Genomic DNA, 17,753 nt, shown 5'->3' with positions numbered 1-17,753 from the left:
TTCAACATTTATCTTCACAACATTGGAAACATTTAAATATAGAATATGTACATAAAAGAACAAAATTTTGCTTTATTTAATATTGAAATATTGTTAAATAGTTTTTAAATTTTTAATTGAGGTATCACAAGTAACTATGTACAATTATACAATTGTTAGTATGTAGTTGTACTGTGTATTGCAGAATTATAACCTAATTTAATATGCAAATGTATAGATCTTGTATAAAATGGTTTTAATTAAAAGTAAGTTAGGATCGTATCATTGCTATTCCAGAACGGAAAGAAAACTATTTCGTTTTTATTGACAAATACCGAGACCTAATGTGTAATTTACATTATTTCCTAATCGAAAAATTCTTTTTCCCTAGATACAGCTCTTTGAAGATTAAAAATTTGCTTTCATGAATTTATAATTCAGATCAAAGTGTCATGTCATTGAGCTCGAAAGCAAAGGCTTTGACGGAACAATTGCCAATGGCTAACAATTATTATTTCTAATAAAGATCAATGATTCATATTCATAATAGACTATGTGAATACAAATACAATTGTTATTTTCGACGATTAATCCCGGTTAATCATAAAGATGAATCAACCGATTGAATTAAAGATTTCGTTCAGTTAATGTTAATTTCGGTAGTTAATTTCGTTCAATTACATAATTAAATAAGATAATTCATTATAAATTATGAATACATATGTATTTCACGCGAAAGATATATTTAAAGAATGGCTACGAAGTTGCCGTGGATGATCATCCAATCAACAAGTCTGATTTTATCAACTGCAACCTGTCGTCTGCTTTCAGCTGTTATATGTTACCTTAACTTGAACCATGCTTCTATTTTCGTGACCTCCAAACTTTGTCTGCGTCGAATTAGAGGTCAAATTCGAACGAAACGCGTTAGCCTTAAATTTATTACAAAAATAATCCATTGTACAGTGAATCCTATTTAGACACTTGTTCCGTAGAAACACGTACGTTCGTTAGAATATCAATTTCTCTGCCCGATATTTACACTTTTCTCCTATTCTCTTGGAATGAGAGTATAAAATTATTTTTCGCATCGAAAAAGTTAGCAGAGTGGTCAGGTATGAAAGCAAAACGAACGGGATCGTTTTCAGGAGAAAATTGTAATATTTGTGTTTCCTAAGAAAGTCGTTGTAACTATTTTACATTGCATGGTTTAGTTACACGAGGGCAAAATATTAATTAGAATTTTCTTTGCATTTATATTAACCCACTATACATATTATGTACCGTTACAGATCAATCATGTATTCATATTATAACAATCATAATAATTCGGTTCAAGTAGCATCTACAAATAATTGTTTTGAAATCTTTACACTATTCTTTTATACAAGCTTGACAACATTATCGTCGTTTGTTTCTTTATGTTTACACGATTGTACTCCATTCATTTATCGACGATTCGATTCGAATCTTTATTTTATTAAACGAAAATTTTATATAAACACGCGTTCTTAACATTGTTTAAAAATCGAATGCAAGCAATAAATAAATTAATATTACTGTATTTCGAATGTAATCACATTGTACATTGTACATTGAAAGAACAAATAAAGCAGTTTTTCTCTAACATAATATCTTGTTTTAATAATACGATACAGTAAATATTAGTAACTAATATTTTCGGATTATTTTCTTATCACTAATTTAAAAGGAATTAAGACACTTTTTTTTTACTGAAAGCGATTAATGGTTTATCATCAATTCTATTTATATACATATATCTTTGCATTTGTTATAGGAAATGGCCTTTGCTTAAGTAACAAAAAAAAATCAACTGTGATAAGAGCTGTGATAATATACAATTAATTTAACGAATTCGTTTCGCTTAGTAACAAGTGATTTCAGCTGTATGATTACGTTATTTTGAGAATGGGTTCTGTGCTTGCAATAAGTAATTTTGTTCGAAATGCATCAAAGGCACTAATCAGGAAACTTAGGAGCATTCTTCGGAGTCTTTACAGTTGTCACTACTTAAAATGTCTTTGCTATTATGTAAGTTTCAACAGTTATATCAATTGGTCTCCAATAATTCCCCTTACTTCTGCATCATTTGTCATGACTGATAAGGGCTCATTATTCATTTAATTACCATTTGATAATGCATTGTCTTCATAACACTCGGTCAAGGTAATCACAGTGATTCGGTCAAAGATCATTAACATTTAATGTATGTACATGTACATGCACATGTTATTATGTATTTAATACTAAAATTTTCATTCTAACAACATTGAAACAGAATACTTTTTTGAATGTTTAGACTAATGCTACAACAGGTAAATAATCACAATAACTTGTCTGTTAAAATTAGTCACAATTAAACTAGGTGCCAGACATAGAACTATAGTAATAAATATACAATTAATATCATATAGTGGGAAGTCTGCTTCTGTCTTTACTATTACAAAGAGGTAATCCAAGCATCTAGATGAGAATAGCTCAAGACTTTGTGCATGCTCGTGCAGCGGAACCTTGTAATGTAATATGCATCTTGTACGCTCGCTAACTGCTTTGTGCTGCTAACTTATATTAAGGGAGTCGTGGCCTAAGTATTTATCCATTTACCGCATCTCGCGTGTAAGTACTAATCTCTTGACGAGCAATTTATTTTGCATGTGTAATATGGATTTACGCGCTTAGTTCGAAATGTTTTGTTAACTTCAAATCATTTCAGTAAATTCAGTGTATCTGTTAAGATAAATTCTTTATTTACTTTCTATTTAGTATCTATTGCCCTCAGAAGTCCTCTGTTGTGTTATTAACAGGATTATTTAGTGTTGTAGTACGGTGTGTAGCACAAGAAATATGTTGTGAAAGTATAATACTATAAATTTTTCTTATGTACAATCTACAGAATACATATAGACATTAGAAGTTACAAAAAAATAATTAAATATTTTTGCAGGTATTGGCAGAGAATATGACAGAGCATATGTCATCGTCTCAAAGCGTGGACTCTGAACAAATAAGAGTCTTAACTTTAAATAATGGAGAACATCTTGATGGTATATTATACAGATTAAAGAAAGGTATGTCATTATAAATATGTAGATGTCGTTCTTGTACAAATTTTATTTAAACTTAAAATGATTTCTTACAGGATGGAGAGTGGAATTTCGATTAGGCGCTTCCTTGCTTGGGAAAACACTTGATCTATTTATAAATTATCCTTTGAGCAGCACTCAGCCATTCGAAAGACACACCTATTATCCATTAGAGTGGTCAAATGAGACAGCTAGCATATGTTTATCTTCAGCTGGTTCATTCCATTATTATCTTACAGATCCTAAGTAAGTATTATTACACGTAGAATCTGAATATTGACTATCTAAAACGTATTAAATGTTTTAGTTCTGAAGGCACAAAACCTATTGCTTCTGGATACTTATTGGTTGATCCAGAACTTAAAATTGGAGCATCTGGAGAAAATTTGCCGTTAGATTGTATCCAATGTCAAACTGTTCTGGCGAAGTGTTTAGGACCCTTCTCCACATGGGAAGACAAGCTTCTAGTAGCTCGAAATTCTGGATACAATGTAGTCCATTTCACACCAATCCAGGTAATATTAATTTGTAACAGTTGCATAGCGTCTACGCACATGCAGTGTAGTTTCTAATAATAATTATATTATTTTTTAGGAACTGGGATCCTCTAAATCATCTTATAGCCTCAGCGATCAATTGAAATTAAATCCATCCTTTAATAATGAAGATAAACCAGTTACATTCGACGATATTGAAGGATTCACAAATAAAATGCGTAACGAGTGGAATGTAAGTTGTTTAATTTCCTCTAAACGGAACGATTTGTTTTTTAATGTTATCCAATTACAGATGTTAAGTGTATGTGATATTGTACTGAACCACACGGCCAACGAAAGTCATTTCTTAGTATCTCACCCAGAATGTACATACAATTGCGTGAACAGTCCTCATTTGCGTCCCGCATATATCTTGGATGCTGCACTATTTGAATTAACAGTACAAGTAGCTGCTGGAGAATGGGAGTTCAAGGGTATTCCTTCGGTAGTTGAAACCGAAGAACATCTAAATGTAAATCGAAGAAATTACATTTGTAATAACAACAACTGTGCCATACGTATTAACTATCCTTTTATGATTTCAGTCGATTCGTCATGCACTGCATACATATTTTCTACCGCTCATAAAAATACAAGAATTATACATAGTAGACATCAACGAAACGATTGCCGAATTTCTGAACTTGGCACGAAATCAAATGCCTCAGGACATTGCTGAGCCAATATCGGAGGATATTAAAGTGATACAGGACCCGAAATTCCGTAGATTAAAGGCTACGATAAATATGCAGCTTGCATTGCAAAAATACAATATATATAGGTAAATTGTTTCGTAACAACGATACAATGTCTTTTTTTATCATTGTTGTATTATGTGATTACAGAGTGGATTGTTTCGACGAGGAGACTCGTCTGAAACGATGTGCCGAAGATTTAAGAAAAAAGTTGCAAGAGCTTAACGACGGAATAATCAACGAGGTACAAAACCATTTGAATGCTGCGATTGAGAACACTGTTGCCGGTATCAGATACTTCAGAGTTCAACCTGACGGACCAAGGCTTAAAGAAATAAGTGAAAGGAACCCTCTCGTCCCTAGGTATTCCTCTTTCGAACAAATTTGCTTGCTTTCGGACCTTGCTTATCTTTCTTATTTTAAAGCATAACGAATGATTTTTCTAATGACAATTCAGATATTTTACTGACTACGGAGCGCCTCAAACGTTGGCTGAAAGAGAAGCAACTATGTATTCTGACGCAGGATGTTATTTGATGGTTCATAACGGTTGGGTGATGAATAGCGATCCTTTGAAAAATTTCGCGGATCCCGATTCCAATGTTTATATAAGAAGAGAGCTAATTGCTTGGGGCGACAGTGTAAAATTAAGGTAACACGAACACTTCTTTCTCAGATTAAAGGGTTTCAAGGTCTCTATTATTCCTGTTAAATGCTGATATATGTGCTCCAGGTTTGGCGAAAAACCAGAAGATAGTCCATTTTTGTGGCAACATATGACTGCTTATGTTGAACAGACAGCTAAGATATTCGATGGGATCCGTTTGGACAATTGTCATTCGACACCAATTCCGGTCGCAGAGGTACTTCAACAAACGAAACTAAAGTATACAGAAGTTCATACTAATCTCTAACGTATGTATCCTCGAACGTTTCAGTATATGCTTGATGCTGCTCGTCGAGTGCGTCCAGATTTATACGTTGTCGCAGAGTTGTTTACAAATTCCGATCAGAAGGATAATATATTTGTGAATCGTCTTGGTATTACTTCTTTAATTAGGGGTACGGAACATTCACATTTTGCTTGCGATACTCTTGCGAAACGAAGTCGGTATTGCTATTAAATGTTTGATGATTGACGAAACAGAGGCAATGTCAGCGTGGGACAGTCACGAGGAAGGTCGATTGGTATACAGATACGGAGGCGAACCAGTTGGAGCTTTCATGCAACCACGTAAACGGCCTCTAGTACCGGGCATAGCGCACGCGCTTTTCTTGGATCTAACCCACGACAACCCTAATCCGGTTGAGAAGCGCAGCGTGTTTGATTTGCTACCAAGTGCTGCACTCGTGTCAATGGCAGCGTGTGCTAGCGGCAGTAATCGTGGATACGACGAACTAGTTCCTCATCATGTAAATTCTTTTATACAGCTATTCCTATTTGAGATGATTTGTCGTAACAAATGCATTTCCACAGATACACGTGGTGGACGAAACAAGACAATATACTTCTTGGACAGACGTCGAAGATTTGGTGGACGGTATTGGACATGTTGGATCAAAGTCAGGCATAATCCTAGGGAAGAAAGCATTGAATGAGCTACATTATACTCTTGGACAGCAGAAATTCTCTCAAGTATGTCAATCTTTTACGGCACTGTGTATTGTATCAATCATGAACGATCTAATCATCGGAATTACAGGTTTTTGTTGACCAAATGGATACTGATATAGTCGCCGTAACCAGACATTCTCCGACGAGTCACGACAGCGTGGTCCTGGTCGCCTTCACAGCATTCAAACACCCTGACCCCAACGCCAACGATCTGAGAAGGCATGTGAAACCGTTGCGTGTAGAAGGTGTGGTGGAAGAAATTATTTTAGAAGCGTCTTTGTCTCATGCGGGAGTGAAGTAAGACATTTCGTACCTCCTTCTTTATTACCCCCGTTAGCGTGCATCTCGAAACCTGATTGACATCGCGTTGATTTCAGGAATGGGACATCGCCTTTCCATTATCCAGAGAAATACACGCAAGACGAAACGTACATAAACGGTCTGTCCGAGTATGTTTTAAGTCTCAAAGAGCATATACAGATCTGCGATTCCGAGGTTTTGGAGAAAGTTGACTCTGGAGATCCTAAGATCACTCAGCTGAATTTTGTAAACTTCCAGCCAGGCTCTATCATCGCAATTCGGTAATACATCGACATGATTCCCCCTTTATACTTCTGTCGCCGATTTTACTATGAACATTTCGTTTCAGCGTGTCGCTTCACGTCAACATAAAACCTGCTCTCGCGAAACTGCATAACACCATCTCCGTGATAACATCATCAAAGAGCTCTGACTTACGTGTCGTAGCTTCCCGTATGAATTTAGTGGATTTGAACAAGGCCTTGTACAGATGCGACCAGGAGGAACGCGATGAAACCTCGAACCGATTCGGTGTGTACGATATCCCTGGATACGGTCCTCTCGTCTACGCAGGATTGCAAGGTAAACTATTTGCAAATAATTCGTTGACTACAATAACTAAGGAACATTTTGTTCATTATCAGGTGTCATTTCTCTGTTGGCGGATATTCGTCCAAACAACGATCTGGGTCATCCACTGTGCATTAATCTGAGACAGGGTAATTGGTTGATAGGTGAGTGTATAGTCTGCTTCTATTAATTAAACTCATAGTATTATACTTAAATACATATAAACACACAGATTACACGTGGCAACGTCTGAAGGAGGACGACGGGACTAGAGCTCTCGGAAAATGGTTGGAAGAAGCTACCGAGCCGTTTAAATTGATACCTCGTTATTTAGTGCCCAGTTACTTCGATGTCATCGTTGTAAACGTTTACATGATTCTCCTCGAACAGTCCTACAGCTTAATGTCAAGGTATCTATTTCGTAGTACACGTATCATATCTCGTATTTATATTTAACTACTAATTATGTTATTAGCTTCGTGAAAGACGGTTCCACCTTTATCAAGATGCTCTCTCTAATTTCAATACAAATGGGAGGCGTAGTAAGATCTTCCCCGTTGCCGGATCTCTCGCCTAATTTAGACCCTCCTAAACCACCGATTAAACAATACAACGGAGAGAGCGAACAAATGTGCATGACACTGTCCGCTGGCCTGCCACACTTTACTACCGGTTACATGAGAAACTGGGGAAGAGATACCTTTATTGCTGTGCGAGGATTGCTCATACTAACAGGCAGACACACCGAAGCGAGATTCATCATTCTCGGTTATGCGGAAACTCTACGACATGGTTTGATCCCTAATCTACTCGACAAAGGAAAGAACGCTAGGTAAAGAGCCATTCCGCATCAAGCAGCAACAATATTAAATACCAAACTGTTCCAATAACGAACTACTTCTCTTCCTAGATATAACTGCCGAGATTCTTTGTGGTGGTGGTTGTACACAATTCAATGTTACATACAAGAAGTGCCAAATGGTTTGAAGATCTTCACTGATAAAGTCTCCCGGCTGTTCCCGACCGACGATTCGCCAGCACTGCCAGCAGGGGAAGTAGTACGTAGAGTGTCTATATTCTGGAGAAAATTGCCAAGCAATTTGGTGGATAATGTTGCAACGAATTTTCAGGACCAACATCTTCATGACGTTATCCAAGAGGCACTGCTGACTCACTTCCAAGGGCTGTGCTTCAGGGAAAGGAACGCTGGAAGACAAATCGACGAGCATATGACTGACCGCGGTTTTAATAATCAGATCGGGGTACATCCGGAGACCGGGTTTGTATTTGGCGGAAATGACGCAAATTGTGGCACATGGATGGACAAAATGGGATCTTCCGAGAAGGCAGGTAACAAGGGGAAACCTGCGACACCGAGAGACGGCTCGGCCGTAGAAATAGTGGGGCTCAGTAAGAGCATTCTGAGCTTCCTGGCTGAACTGTACAAACAGAATCTGTTCCCGCATGGTAGCGTGCAAAGAAAGAACCGCGACGGTGAGACTTACTCGGCTCCTCTCTTCATAATTTACCTTCTATTGTCGTCTCTACCTTGATGTAATATTTTCAGGATCTGTCGTAACATGGAGCTACAAGCAATGGGCAGACAAGATTTCAATGAGTTTCGAGAAAAACTTTTACGTCAATGAAGTTAAAACCGAGAACGAATTGCAGACAGAACTGATCCATCGTCGTGGGATATATAAAGATAGCCACGGAGCAACCCAAGCATGGGCTGATTATCAATTGCGACCTAATTTCCCAATTGCGATGGTAGTTGTAAGTATTGCAATCGCTTATCGTATTTATTGAAAAATGCAAAATTAAAACATCGTCGTTTCGAAAAGGCTCCAGAATTGTTTAATCCGAAACATGCGTGGACTGCGCTGAAGAAGGCAGAAGAAATTTTGTTAGGATCGCTTGGAATGAAGACACTGGACCCTGCTGATTGGGCATACAATGGATACTATGACAACTCTAACGACAGTGGGGATACTAAATTAGCGCACGGTTGGAATTACCATCAAGGCCCTGTAAATAGTGTTCCAGGAATTATTTGTCACCCTGACGTGTTTGAAAATAAAACCGATACTAATATGTTGAATTTAACAGGAATGGGTTTGGCCTATGGGATATTTCCTTCGAGCACGATTGTACTTTGCTCCGCTAGTCGGCGGAAAGGAAGAGTTGCTCCGTACCATCGAATCAACCGAAGCGATTATTTCTCGACATTACATAGAGGCTTCCACAAATCACTGGAGAGGTCTTCCTGAACTGACCAACAAGGACGGCGAGTATTGCAAGGACAGCTGCAGGACCCAAGCTTGGAGCGCTTCTGCTATCCTAGAGGTTCGAATGACGGCAGAAAATGTTCTGCATTTTTCAAAGAAAATAGCCATTTTGTTTTCTCTACAAGTCTTAAATTTTAAATTCGATCTATACATTTATAGAAATTCCATAATTAAAGCCTATAAATTCATATTTCGATTTCAGGTTCTTTACGACTTAGATAAAATAAAACGGGAGTTACGCTCCGAGGAGATCGAACGAACGAACTGATACAATTTTGCGTGTGTTCACCACCGCCAGTTACACTTAGAACATTTACGATTAGAGGAAGAACGTAGACATAGAGGTACAGAACACGACGACAAGTTGCACCACTCGGATACTGTCGCAGGAACACAACGCACGGAGACACACGCATACGGTATTTCGCACGTAGAGAAAACAAGCACGCCGCCGTGCAAACTTATTACCACCGATATCATTTCTACGAACAACGGTTTGTACTCGATCCAAGAGTCCGAAGAGACCAGAAGCGGATCAGACGCCAGGCACGAGTTCGTTTTTCCTGCTTACCCCGGTAATTTAGAGGCGATAGAGGCCATGTCGAGTACCGCGGACCTTTCGACGGTATCAGGAGGCGAGGCGCACAAAACGGCACAAGTTACCTACGGAAACGAGCCATTGAAATACTCGAGCAAACTATCGGCAAAGTTCCTAAACGAATTGACTGATCAGAGCAACGTAATCGCGGACGAGAACACGGAGGCTGAAACGGGCGTAAAGTATTCGGCAAACACGGATCACGTTTACGAAGAGGTGAACGCGTTCGAGTACGACATAATGGATTATTACGAGAAATATAGTCCAACGACCGCGAAGACCTTGATCAATACGCTTTTCCTTCCTCGGCAAAAGATCTGCAAACAGTGCGCCAGCTTACAAAACAGCCCAGTATACTCCGACCGATTGGTATACGGAAAGAGACCGTTGAACGCAAGGGAGGTGAATTTGTTCCAGCTAAACGATATTATATGCTTCAAGTATTGTCCAGAAGACGGTAAACGTAACGGCATAATGTTCTCGCAATACGATAATACTCAGCATCGCTTGTTAGTCTACGCATATACTAAAACGAATGCATCCAGCATATTTTATTTTAACGGGTCCGTTAGAGACACGTTCGACTTAAGGACCTCGCTCTTACCGAATATTCTTCTCATTAGAGGCCAAAATAAGGGTGTAGTCAGCACGGATTTGTATCACCGTTGTGCAAGTAATTTTTACAACAGAATATCCAACACCGGAGTCGCGGCCGCGTTTCGCATGGACCACAATAACATTCTGAGCAGCATAAAGCACGTCGGTTATGACACCGACTTGCAGAACTGGATGAACTACCGAAACGACGTATTCCGATCGCATGGTTTCAAGCAAGATGATGTTGTCGAGCACAGGGCGAACCGATCCAGTTTGTTGTTGTTGGAGCCGTTGCTGCTGATGCCGGAGTTCACAAGACCGAGGAACGGGCACAGGAAGAACCGGTACGCGCAATCGGAACACATGAAAATAGTGAAAATTGTTATTGCTTACACCCTGTCATTTTTCATATTAGCGACGATTACGTTTTACATAGTTTATTTCACTTGAGGATTATGCGGACCTAGCGGAACACATTTTTGTCACTTATAATATATGTAGCGATATCCCAGAGAGCTTCTACTTTCTCGAAATCCGATCTGAATTTTAAGGAGTTTGTAAAACTTCGAATACACGGAATCAGAGAATTAATTATTTGACATAATTTAATCTTCGAAGAATTGTAGAAATTTGAACGAAAGGAAACGATTATATAAAAACACATTCGAGAGAAAAAGAGGGAGAGAGAGAGAAAATTCGAAAGGAACGCATTTTTGAAAAAGAAGTAGAAAGATCGTTTCATTGAAGAAAATGAATTTTTCTAATTTACTAGCATTTGTTTGCATAAAATTTGTTTATACGACAATTCAACGTTAACTGTTCTGTCGCATATCTAATTATTGTATTAATTATTATTATTTGTTAATGCTACTTGAAACTTGTTCTTGCTTACATATAACCATGTAGAACAACATATTTATATACATTGTTAGGGAACTGTATTCCAGCGATTTTATGGAGAAACATTAGTACAAAATTGTACAACAACGAAAAGAAATTCTATTTATGTAACACTGAAGCAGATATTGGCTGAACGATAACTATTTTTTCATACAGTTTGGAAACTTTATAAAAACGGTTACCGGGACAATAAACGGGTTGTTGAGATTTCTAACTCTGTTTTTTAATATATTAATCATATATTTATTAGCAGATGCCGTTAATATTGCAGGTATATTTCGGACACATATTTTCTTAATCGCTTTCATATCTGTATGGAATATTTGCAATAAAATTAATATACATAATGTTATTTTGCATAACGGTGGAATCATTATTGAACTATATATTCCCCTCTTTAGCAATACTTTCTTCCTTTCCATATATATATTTCATGTGGTATAAAATAAATTAGTTTATTGAACAATGTGCACATATAGTATTATAATGGTAAATAAAGTCTCGCTGTGTTATTAATTAGATAATAAAATATTTACCTATTATTTACAAAACATATTGCTGTTATCGAAGCAAATGAAACTCTACTTACACTTAGGATAGACAGCATCGATTTAGTATAAATATTAAACTTCTCCATTTGTTGAAACTTCAAAATAACAACCGAACGATTAACACGTTCGTAACACAGATAAACATCCCTGTTTCCATTGTAATTATGCAAATTAGCTCATTTCTCATGCAATATAAATACAATTAAGCAAATACTTTTTACTTCAACTTTGCGACAAGAACTATAAGTACCCACTTACATATAATTATTGAATTATACAATTAACTACACTGTTGCGCAACGAATAGATAAATTATTCCTAGATTTTGGAACTTAATCTATAATTTTATTCGCGCACGATGAATTTCGAACGCGAAAGCTACGCATTCAAGTTTTCAGGCATTTCGAGTCGAAAATAAAATTGAGACCAGGAACACTAACGATTCGTGTGTACCTCGACTTTTCATTTCTATTAATTTACTACAATAATGAATATTTTACGTTTATTTATGTACCCTACGTCTACGTATTCATTGTTAAAAATATATCAAATACTGTACGAAATTTAACGTTTTACGTCGGATTGACAAAACCTATTTCTATGATTTATTTATTTGGACAGTGATAAATGTTCCAATGATGCGAATATACAAACATGAATAGAATCAATGAACTTTCTGAAAGTTTTAATAAGAAAATCATGCACTTTACCTTTATTCGCTTAATAATGTCATAATTAGACTGTAGATTTTTATGCATTCGCGACAGCTGCGATAATTAAATAAAAGGGAACGTGTATATCAACAAAAATTAATGTTATTTTAATCAAACTTTTCATTATAAAGAATTTTATAATCAATTTAATAAAAATTGTTTATCATAATATTTATAAAACTACTGACAACGCGCATCGCATAAAAATCCGCAATCCAGTTGTAATGAACAACGGGAACATGTAAATTGAAAATTCATTTAATCGCACCTTTTAAAATCATACCTCAATTGATACCGTATTTACGACAGCATATTTTGATACTATTTCTACCATTCAAACACATAATGATGTTCACAACCTCTGTATTAAAAAAAACAAACTCTATGTATCAAGAGTAGATGGGTTAAATGTGAGTATTTATTAACTATAAGTGTGTTCGTTTAGTAATTCATTTACTGGGCAAATACTAAACTGTGTTTGGGTTAATTTTTAAATGTCGTCGAACAGTCCCCTCGGCGGGGGTCCTACACGGTTCGTGTTCGTGGTAAATGCTCTTGCATTGTCTGCACGCTCTTCGTAAAAATCGTCTACCTGATAGTCTCTATCATAACTATTATTTGCACCATAACTCTCCACACCGGAAGTCATGCCGATGTAATAATCCGCCGGATCGAAATCACGCAGTAGTCCAGCCCTTGCCGACTCCACTGACTCGTCTCGTTTCAAAGGTCTCACTGCAACAAAAATCGAAATCAAATCTCGTGTTTACTTCTCGGTATCGTCTCGACTCAAGGCCAGAGTTAATCACACAAGAGAAACATTACATAAGGCAAAATGAGGCTAAACATTTTATGTAAACATCTTGTGCAATTAGCTGACGATTTGTATTTATATATATATATGCGAGTAAGTTCGCATGTTTTGCAACCGAGAACTAATAATACAGCTTATTTCGGTTGCACAGGATAATCCGTACATTGTATACCTGTGTCAGTGCTCTGCCGCGACGTTCTGTAACGAGATGAGGTCGCAGAACCGCTGAATCTTTCTTGGAATTCGCGTCTTCTGCACATCGAGTCCTCGGCTCTTTGTCGTTTGCGTCTCTCTGAAAGCAACGTGGATAAAAAATGTATAAATAATAACCTTGGTAATAAACACACACACATACACAAATAAATGGAATTGTACCTCGCTTTATTAATTCTCGACCTTCCTCGACAAGATCTGTCGTGAACTCGTCGTCATCCAGAAACTGTTGGAAACCCAACATCGACAATAATCTGCTTCCTACGCTAAAATACGTTGCTAGGCAAAATGCTAAAATTGCCATTGGAAAGTACACGTTAAAACCATCCGAAATAATGGAAATAACGTCCATGTGGCCCATCACCTGTGCAATTAATTCGAAGAATTAAGTCGCGTTGATCGAAGAGAACTAGGGGGTAGTTGACATCGAACTAACTTGAGTGTAATAAGTTTCCAATATATGGGTCTTAATAATGTGCGAATCCATGTGGATGAGACCCAAGAAATTCAAGCACATCGGCGGTGTCAGTCGGCACAACATCATACCGCTGAATATTAAACTGTACTCGTTTGTTTGATGATGCGGCGCCAGATAATACAAATTCAAGACACGAATTTTTAGAACCGTCGAGTAAGCACAGTAACAGAGGTACGCGATTATCAGGGTGGACAGTAACTGGAAAGAAAATATTACAATTCTATAAATGAGATCCTCTATCGTCGGTATCGATGGTACGGTTCACTATTCCAGGATTTATTCGAAGCAAAGGAATGCGAGTCGCTTGAAACTCTGAACCTGGATCGTCCAAGCAGTAAATATTATGTTAATGTTTGAGTGTTCGTTCTCACCTCGATTGTAAAATAATCGTAATTCTCCTTAGCTAATTTCACGAATTGAGCAAACAACGACAGCACTGGAGATTTGTTGAAAAATGTTACTTCTGACCATACAACAGCTGCCGAAAGGCAACCAGCAATAATAGCTGCAATTTTCTGGACGTAACTCTTTACGACACATTTCCAGTACCACTCTAAAAAATTTGAAGAAGTTGCAAACATTGAGTAAAAGATTGGAACTCTGCGTACATTGGTACATACCAATAACAGGATTGTAAAAGACACGAAGCGGAAATGAACGATGCGCCGGGAAAGTCGGTTTGAATCTTTTGTCGTGGCTCTCTTGATTTTTTGCTATATCCTCTAAATCTATTATCTTATTGACCAAGATTCCCCATTGTGTTTCTATACGTTGCAAAGTTTGTAACGCTTTTATAGTCTGAAGGAAGATTGGATACGTCAATATTTATTTACGTATATACGTAAATGTTAATACGATGTTTTTAATGTGAACGAACTTGTCTATGTAAACGAATCAAAGATTTCTCAGATGGTGTGTCGGTTGGTGTGTCATCAGGTAGTTGTCTCCTGTTCATCCTATCTTTTAATTCTGCAGGAATCTTTTGGAAGATTGTCTCTAAGTTGCAATGAAATGGATGTCCTGGCCCAATAGACACCGTAGCAGCTTGTAGAGACTAAACGAAAGCATAAATAATGCGTTGCACACAGAAATTTACTGTCAAGCATCGATTAAAAGTATTACCTCTAGTATATCATCCACCGTCTCTTCTGCCTCACATTTGTCTAAACTTAGTTTAGCAACCTTAAAGTAGCTGTAATTTAATGTGTAACCCGGTTTGCTAGCATTCCATAATCCACGAGGAACTTCTACAAGTGCGTATCCAAGAAGCAGTACCAACAAAAACAAGCCCCATGTGTTAGATGCGGATGAAGCTATGGCCTTCAGCTTTTGTCTGTAAAATATAGAAGTTGATGTAGCGCCTGTATCATTACACATCAAATATTGGGTATCAATGGCAGATATTTACCCATCGAGATCTAGACCAGGTTTCAATGCTATATATATTAGGAGAATGCCACATATGAATAAATAGCTCCCATAATATATAGCATTATCTATCAAAGCAGATTTCAGTTTCCCTTGAACAGTGAAATCCCCTGCCTTTATGTACGATTGCATAAGTGGCAATATCAACCATGTTAAGCACTGCGATGTCCAATATACAATTCTCCATAAATTTGGAAATACATTTTTTGGAACAATAGGCCAGGGTTCTTTGCAGGCATGAAATGGTAGCGATGTTGTGCTATCGCTAGTTGCTTTAGTGGTGTTCTGTTCAATGCACTGTCTAAAAACAGTCTGTAAACATATACATTAACATTAACTTCTGTTTAGCTTACAGTTTATATAATAGAAAGTTTCTTTCTGAAAACTTGGCTTACGTATGAAACATCTAAAGGCAATATGAATATTATCAGCAGCGAAAAGTACCATGCTACGAGCACAGAGATTGTAACAAAGATGTGGTGTCGAAAAATATTTCCATATTTGTATAACAAAGTTGCGGCAAGGCAAAATGCTACCACGATTTCTATCAGAAATGCTCCGAGAATCATTTTGTATTTCTTCTTTTAATTTTGCTTTATCACAAACTTCTCACATGTCCTGTCCTCAATTCTCAGACATAAATCTATTCATTGTTCTCTGCTTTGTCCTCTCCTTCTGTAGCTTCTCTGATCTTCAGCTCCGCATCTCTTTGCATGCTTTCCAACTTTTCTAATGTAATCGATTTCAACGGAATCAACTTGGGCTTGCAGAGTATGTAATCTAGATTTTCTTCTTGGAACAGCAAACCTTGCCTTGGAAGGACAACATCAATTTTCTCTGCAGTTGTATCTACCGTTTCTGACATCTTTGCTGGAATTGCTGAAAGTCTGTGAATCACACAATTGAAGAGATTAAAGCTTAGATTTTACTCATTAGAAGTAGCACTGTGATAGCGAAGTTCAACATTTCCTGAGCACGAGTCGTATTTACGTTTGATAACAAATGATATCTAGGAATTACAGTATCTTATCTCGGAAAATAGTAAATATGGAAAGGTAACAGATGCAAATAATAGTGCCAAACAGAAGGTAGCAGAAAACTATTCGTGACCGTATATCGTGAATGTATTATATACTACTGCCGATTTACACTGCTACGTTCACGCATTATTATACGTATACCATTGAGAAATATAGTTTTACCATTTTTTTATGCTCATAATTATTGAATGCACATGGTGCGATACTTATAAAAAGTATCGACGTCACACGAACTCTGTCAAATTGTCATACGCAAACGGTTCATGCATCACGAAATATTATCGGACAGCACATGAAGTCACGAACTAAAGATTTTCTATAGACGCATAGTGCAATGCAACTTTTTGTCTACGCCGTTGACTATACAATTCACAAGATTTCTTATAAAAAGTACATTATATGTACAAGCATGGAATAGTTACAAGAATAGATCCGAGAACTCGTGAATTTCGGTTACTCCAAGTCGACTGCCTTATCAACACAGACTTACGATTTCTAGATCGTGAATCACAGTCTGTGATAAAACGTTTCAAAATTACAGGGAGCGACACTGAGATGATAAAAACAGATATATGTAGCAGCGCACGGTCGGCGACCGTAATAACCATCCGAGCTTGCAGATGTCAGGGATTAGGCGAGAAAAACCTACCCTGATTATTTTTTTACTACTTTCATGTGCACAGCAGACTTCGCTGATGAAAACGTCGCCAGCCGCGTACCGCATCGGGCCCGCGTGGCTTTGAGAAAATCCAAAAATTAGATAAAATAAAGATTAGATAAAATATTTTTTCAGATCGCTTCCAAACTAAAATTAGTCGTTAGATACTTGCTTGGCTATTTTATCTTATTCGGCAGAGATTTATTGGCTGCAGAGCAATGAAGAATTGCACGCCTACTTTGTGTATTCATGTTACACTTTTATACACAAGTTTAGCTCTTCTCATTCCACAAGTTTAGATACATTATCTGTATCTATATATGAAATCATCATACAAATACAGAAATACAAATACACAAATATCAAATAGAGACATAAACAAATATTAGTCACATATGTGAATAGTCATGTAAATAAATACTCCGTAGACACATAAATATATATTCAATATTTTGTCAATATAAATAAATTGTCATTCCACTATCGAACTCCCACTGAAGAGTAATCAATGGACTCACCGACGACGACTTCGTTAATCACCGTCTACAAATAGTAATAGAAGTTAGTACAAATTATCTAGAACGCATTCTGAAAAATCGAGAACAAAAGAGAAAATAATAAACGACTGTTTAGATAGAACAAGTACCGGATCGACTAGGTGCAGAATGGGTCGGAA

At 37.1% G+C, this 17,753-nt stretch overlaps 3 protein-coding genes across 5 annotated transcripts; 1 reads left to right on the top strand and 2 right to left on the bottom strand.

Moving 5' to 3' along the window:
* Nucleotides 1–815: 815 nt before the first annotated feature.
* Nucleotides 816–9,492, top strand: LOC117225668 (glycogen debranching enzyme). The gene is made up of 26 exons (XM_033479363.2): nt 816–1,094; nt 1,778–2,031; nt 2,945–3,068; nt 3,140–3,329; nt 3,391–3,598; nt 3,678–3,812; nt 3,873–4,091; nt 4,165–4,400; nt 4,465–4,677; nt 4,772–4,966; nt 5,048–5,177; nt 5,253–5,376; nt 5,462–5,727; nt 5,792–5,950; nt 6,018–6,226; nt 6,307–6,510; nt 6,579–6,811; nt 6,874–6,963; nt 7,032–7,209; nt 7,275–7,631; nt 7,710–7,857; nt 7,930–8,293; nt 8,367–8,575; nt 8,644–8,829; nt 8,909–9,145; nt 9,290–9,492. The coding sequence occupies exons 2-26, from the start codon at nt 1,909–1,911 to the stop codon at nt 9,353–9,355; spliced, it is 4,803 nt and encodes a 1,600-aa protein (XP_033335254.2). The 5' UTR covers nt 816–1,094; nt 1,778–1,908; the 3' UTR covers nt 9,356–9,492.
* Nucleotides 9,493–11,621: 2,129 nt separating this feature from the next.
* Nucleotides 11,622–15,948, bottom strand: LOC117225670 (LMBR1 domain-containing protein 2 homolog). Of its 2 annotated transcripts, none has more exons than XM_033479371.2 (10): nt 15,775–15,948; nt 15,360–15,691; nt 15,074–15,284; nt 14,829–15,005; nt 14,572–14,749; nt 14,323–14,504; nt 13,910–14,149; nt 13,636–13,837; nt 13,424–13,552; nt 11,622–13,181 (listed from the first exon to the last, which is right to left on the bottom strand). In XM_033479371.2, the coding sequence occupies exons 1-10, from the start codon at nt 15,946–15,948 to the stop codon at nt 12,937–12,939; spliced, it is 2,070 nt and encodes a 689-aa protein (XP_033335262.1). In that variant the 3' UTR covers nt 11,622–12,936. The 2 variants fall into 2 exon arrangements, with proteins under 2 accessions (XP_033335262.1, XP_033335263.1); XM_033479372.2 differs by having other exon boundaries at nt 13,433–13,552.
* On the bottom strand, nt 15,945–16,740 carry BBIP1 (BBSome interacting protein 1). 2 transcript variants are annotated; one of them, XM_076526338.1, is made up of 2 exons: nt 16,582–16,740; nt 15,945–16,266 (listed from the first exon to the last, which is right to left on the bottom strand). In XM_076526338.1, the coding sequence occupies exon 2, from the start codon at nt 16,242–16,244 to the stop codon at nt 16,023–16,025; it is 222 nt and encodes a 73-aa protein (XP_076382453.1). In that variant the 5' UTR covers nt 16,245–16,266; nt 16,582–16,740; the 3' UTR covers nt 15,945–16,022. The 2 variants fall into 2 exon arrangements, with proteins under 2 accessions (XP_076382453.1, XP_076382454.1); XM_076526339.1 differs by lacking the exon at nt 16,582–16,740 and adding an exon at nt 16,400–16,539.
* Between the last annotated feature and the right edge of the window lie 1,013 nt (nt 16,741–17,753).

The sequence above is a fragment of the Megalopta genalis genome, chromosome 14 (genome assembly GCF_051020955.1).
Source record: "Megalopta genalis isolate 19385.01 chromosome 14, iyMegGena1_principal, whole genome shotgun sequence".
Lineage (NCBI taxonomy): Eukaryota > Metazoa > Arthropoda > Insecta > Hymenoptera > Halictidae > Megalopta > Megalopta genalis.
The sequence above is the reverse complement of the archived record's forward strand: the minus strand, read 5'-3'. Positions and strand labels throughout refer to the sequence as shown.